The 5,825-nt window shown below is 33.3% G+C and overlaps 1 protein-coding gene across 1 annotated transcript; it reads left to right on the forward strand.

Moving 5' to 3' along the window:
- The first annotated feature begins 560 nt into the window (after positions 1-560).
- On the forward strand, positions 561-5,255 carry LOC105051361 (uncharacterized). Its single transcript, XM_010931753.4, has 3 exons — positions 561-713; positions 1,479-1,567; positions 4,987-5,255. The coding sequence occupies exons 1-3, from the start codon at positions 675-677 to the stop codon at positions 5,132-5,134; spliced, it is 276 nt and encodes a 91-aa protein (XP_010930055.1). The 5' UTR covers positions 561-674; the 3' UTR covers positions 5,135-5,255.
- The last annotated feature ends 570 nt before the right edge of the window (positions 5,256-5,825 follow it).

The raw sequence follows: 5,825 nt of genomic DNA on the forward strand, positions 1-5,825 counted from the left end.
TAATGATATTCCATTTGACACGTAAGATTATAGAATAATTTTTTATAATACTAATATCAAATTTTATTTTTTTTATTTTTTATATTTTTAAAATAAAAAATAAAAAATATTTTTAAATAAAAAATATAAATATAAATAATAAGATAAAAAATAATATCAAATGTAGCAATCCTGGAAGACAATCTTTGAAAAGAAAATTTTGAGAGATTTTTTTGATTTATCACGAAATTAATTGTAATAATAATTTTTAATATAAAATATTATTATTATTATTATTTATTAAATATTTAATTTTGTGGTGCGGGAGTTGAGTACTTGTATGTATGTATATAGGAACAAAAAAAATTTATACGGAATTTAAATTCCAAGAAACCTGGCTGTCTTGCTGGCGTCGGTTTGGGTAGGAAAGCAGAAGCCTCCTCCTGCTTTCCTTGCCACCATGAACATCCAATCATAAACTGCCACGTTTCATAGTAGACCGCTATTCTTGACCAACTCGAATCCCGTTCGGAGACTTCAAAGACCCAACAAAAGGTGGACTTTGTAGGTTGCATGTCTTGGTTGGCTTCCTCTCTCTATATGTACTTGGTTTTCTCCTACTTTTCCCACCGTATTGGAAGCCTCTCTTCTTTGCCATTGCTTTGCGGATTTCTCCAGCCTTTCTTGCAGCTCCAATGGCTTCTTTTACTTCGAGCAGATGGTTGAGACCTGAGGTAACCCATCCGCCATTAACTCTTTTTTAAGTTAATATTTACACCTTCATATATGTATATATATGCTAAGTTTCTGGTTATGTAGTCTTGAGATCAAAGTGTCAGATTAATCCAATATTGTAAGTTCTTCTTTATTCTTCAATCATATTATCCAAGAAAACGTCTTCTCTTTAAGTTTTCTAATGATATAATGTGATTTGTAACGGTAGGCCTCCACAACATTTACATCAGACTTCACGACCTTATAACAGCTGCAATTTTTAAACCTAGATTTTGTGTTCTGTTTCTTTCTCTTTTTTTGGTTAAATATAATTTTTATTTTTTGTTTTTTGTCCAACATTTTTTTTTCCTCTTCCAATAAGGCAACATGGTTTGTTGTGCAAAGTGAAACGGCTTCCATATGATTTAATTTATCTAAGTGTTGTAATTTTTTAGACATAGTCTACCTGGACATGCATAAATTTCATGGGTTTGCAAATAGAAAAGAGAAAAAAATGGGAAGCTACCCATGGAATATCAAAAAAATCCACTAATAGAGTAATGTCACACTTGACCTCCTGGGGTCTCTTGTCTTGAATCTTGATAACATTGTTCATTACCAAAGAGTAGCAATGTGCTTAAAGTTTGGATATGTCAAATTTATAGTACTGTTCATCATTATAGAGTTTGTTGAACCAAATTTGATGCTAATAATCGCCAATAAGTGTTTTTTTAGTGTAGATATGTGGGTAGAGACTCATGTTGTAACCTTTCTTATGTGTATAGGTGTATCCCCTCTTCGCAGCAGTTGGTACAGCTGTTGGTATCTGTTGCATGCAGCTGGTACGGAATATCACCACCAACCCTGAAGTGAGGTATGCTTGGTTTCCTCTGGCCATTTCATACCCCAAAAGAAGTAATGATAATGAAAGAAGAAATGCAGTGATTTCAGCTAGAAGAGGGGTGTGTGTGTGCGCGCGCGCATTGACAATAAAAGCAATGTTTTGAATCCTAGTGGGATGAGCAGGGCCGATCCTGATATTTTTTAGACCTAGGCTAAATGAAAAAATGAGATCTTCTCTATTAAAAATTAACATACTTTAAATATTAATTATCATTGAAAAATTAATCTACGTGCAATAATTTTTTATAGATATATTCGTTAAATAGTGTATAAAATCCATCATTAACCTATTTAATCATTTTTCTTGTTATAATATTGTAGAAAGCCATCCTTGTATCCTATTGGAACATCAATATAAGGTCTAGGCCTAGGGCCTGGGGCGGTCGCCCAATTTGACCTGCCCCAGGGCCGGCCCTGAGGATGAGGGACATCTAGACTGTCCTGTCCCGTTCTTATGAGAAAATAGAATTGGGATAGAGCTGAACTCTGAAACCCATCTATGCAGAAAAAGAAAGAGGAAAAAAGAAATGAAGGAAAGAAGAATAAAAAGAAAAAACAAAGAAAGAAAGGGAGAAGGGGAAAAGAAAGTAAGGAAAGAAAGAAGAGGGACTAAAAAAGAAAAAGAATTAAGCAAAGAAAAAATTAATGAAATAACATTCTCGATCTAGACAACCATTGGGATTGAATGAGAAAACAAACTTCTAGTTCTGTGGAGAAACTAGGATATCCCTGTCCAATGGAAATTATAAAAGTTCTGTGAGAGGCTTCTCTCAAAAAGAGTAGTTGCCATAGGAAGAATACTATATTATGTATCTAAACTCATATGCTTATCTATTAATTTTGTTACAATCTCTTCTTTAAAAAATTATTAAGAAAATAAAGAATTGAAGGCTCCTGTAAATAAAGTATTTATGCCTATTTGCATAAGATAGATGAGAATGCAAAAACAGAATCAAAAGAAAGCATACAAAGAGAGTATGATAACATTATAGATCGCATGGATCACACGCCTACCAATCCATGGTCGATCATGCGTATTATGGGCGCATGCTTGTTGTTCCTATTATGTTTTGATCAATAGTGTGCTTATTTCCATGGTTGATTACTTCTTTTTATGTGGTAAATTATCAATTTTTGGTTACTTGCTCATATGCTGCATAGTATTATCTTGCATAGTGTCAATTTTCCATCTTCAATTCTGGAATTCTATTATTTTCATCATAACTGTATAAAGTTACCAGAAAAGCTTTTTTTTTTTTTTGGAAGAGAGTAACAAATGAGATTGAACACAGCAAGTCAAACATTTGAAACAAAATTCATAGAGATGTTGTTAAATAATTTCAGGTTGTAACTTTGTAATTTATGAATTTTAAGGAGATATCTCAATTGTTGACTTTCTATTTCCAACTTTGGATCTAGAAAACAATGTAAATTCTAAAATCCTATGTACCTTATGTATATGGTCAATTATATATATCTTAGCTATGTGATGATGTGAACTTTAGAGTTTGTACTGTAAATCCTCATGTTATTTTGAGTATATGGCCTTAAAAAAAAACATTTATCTAATGAAAAACAGTACATCCAATAATTTGATTGTGTCCGACCTGACCTTGATATAGGCCTGGTAGATGCTTTGTGCTCTATTTAGACATGCTGTCTCACATGATCCAATAAACTTGGAGGGAGATGTCACAAACTTAATGCAGAAACCGGAATCTTGCTGAGGAATGAGGCTTTTTGTTAGAAAATGTGATGGATTTGAAAACAATTTTGAACATCTGTGCTTCATCCAATCTCTGATAATGCAATAATCAGACGACATGAATTCTAGTTACCTCTTCTAAGGTACTGGTTGTTGCCTATGTTAAACAGATATATAACAATTTAGTGATATAAAAAATATGAATATTCAAGTTGTTTGAGCTTTTTTTTCTTTTTATTTCTCAAAATAAATATGATCCTAATGCACTTGTAGTGATGAGCAACCTCACATTAGCTGTTGGAGAATGTGTATGAGAAGTCATCTCGAGAACGTATAGACCTGGGTGCATCTAAGTTGAGGAAAAGTTGGTTTGAACTAATGTATTGGGCCATTTGTCTATTCTGTTACATGACAGGAAAAATTAAAGGATCAATGAGAGTGAGTCAATTATGAAGTGATGAGGAACATGATAAAGGTGTGGTTGTCAGATTAGTGGTTATGTCATCATGTCAGAGTAATTTGATATTCATCAAACCCACATGTTTCTGTTTTCTTAATAACACTCGGAATGCTGGAACAGAGGAATCAGAGAGTGAGAAGTCAGATGGTTGGCAATGTGGGTCGGCAATCTGTGAAACAATTGAAAGATCACATTTTTTGAAAAACAAATAACATATGGACTTTTTTGTTTAGGTGGGGAGTGATCAAAATCTGATCATTGATGGCATGTATATTTTATGTGCAAAAGTTCTGAACTATCTCTCTGTTGACAAAATCAGGATACCAGGACCAACTTGATACTACAAATGCATTTGTAGTATAGTCGCATAGTGAATCCACTTTTCATGATTATGTTTGACCAAGCATGCTTAATTCAAGTCCACCTTTTATTGTTTTTTTTTTTTTTAATTTTGAACTAGATGATCAAAAGATTCTGACCATTATATAACATTGGATCAACTTTCATCTGAGTTTCAAATGGCCAATTTTCTTTACAGAACTTATTTATTGCATTTTCCCCTGTTGACTTGCAAACTCCAAATCCTCTGACTGGTTGATTTGAATGATCTTAGTATGATGGTGTTGTGATTCATATGTTGGAGATCAAAAACATATCATGATATTGTGTAATCTTTCCTGAATTGTATATGATGATCTTTTATGAATAATGGTAAAAACTCTGATTACAAAGTAATCTGCTACAAATCACAAATCCTTTACTTTCTTTTTTTCTCTGCTTATTTTCAAATATATAGTTCTATATTAGGAGTACAAGACAATCAAAATACCAAGAAATGACAATTACCTGATTCGGATGTTGTACCATTACTCCTGAGAGATGCTTCTCTGTCAAGAACATCCATACTTACAAACCTAGATCTTAGTGCACTTGGGCTGCTAGTCCAAGTTCATATTTATTGATTCAAGAGAATACTCTATTTCTCATAAGTTGTACTTTTATCAGATTAGTCTGAGCACATCTTGCTTCAGAAAATTTAAATTAGACTATGATCTTATGTAATTTTGATGGCAATTTGGAGATGTTGCTTCAAGAATTCTTTTCTCATGTGCCATATTGATTTTTTTTTTTCCTTCTTATGTCTTAAAAGCAGATGTTGTCATTCACCTTCTTGAAGGATAAGAAAACCACATTGTGGCTGATGCTAATTTTATTTTGTGTACAGGGTCACCAAAGAAAATAGGGCTGCTGGAGTGCTTGAGAACTTCTCAGAAGGAGAGAGATATGCAGAACATGGCCTCCGAAAATTTCTCCGCAGCAAGAACCCTGAGATCATGCCATCTCTTAACAAGTTCTTTTCAGATCCAAATTGAAAAATTATTGGAAATTGTCCAAACTTCTGAGATTTTTGGTTCATGATTCATCTGGACTAGGTTTTTGAAAAGCTTCATTATAGAAGAAATTGATTTTGTTGATAGGGTGACTATTCCTCCATATTTGAGTGTTGTTGGTTTCAATAAATTTGCTGAACAATGGATTTCATATCAGTAACTATATCATTCCGCATCTTAAGTTTCATGTAAGAATTTAGACTAAGCACTTTATCACAGGTTCGGTTTATATACCAACACCAGAGTACTTCAGAGGTCTCAACCTTGTTTTAATTCGCCGCTACGATGTGAAGGTAATGGATGTTGTTTAGAAGTTGGTGGACAGAATGAATTAGTCTTGAAAGAGTCAGTCATGTATGTAAGCTGCTTGATTCCCATAACTTAAGGAATCAATCGTGCCATCTGTGGCAATTTCATCATTATTGACAGAAGGGTCCTATCGATGATTAGGAATGAGCAGTGCTATCATAACATGAAAAATTTAGGTCATTTATATTGTTGTATGTTTCAGTATCACTATGACACTATCATTTCCATGCTGTACCTCTCTCCATGTTCTTCCTTTTGGAAGCCCATAAACTTAATAAGAGTGTGATTGCCATGTTACTGATTAAGCATTGGTTGAAGTCAATCTGCTACTCTGGATCAGTTTTAGTCTGTTGTACAGTTTAGA

This window comes from Elaeis guineensis, chromosome 9 (assembly GCF_000442705.2).
Source record: "Elaeis guineensis isolate ETL-2024a chromosome 9, EG11, whole genome shotgun sequence".
In the NCBI taxonomy this organism is placed as follows: domain Eukaryota; kingdom Viridiplantae; phylum Streptophyta; class Magnoliopsida; order Arecales; family Arecaceae; genus Elaeis; species Elaeis guineensis.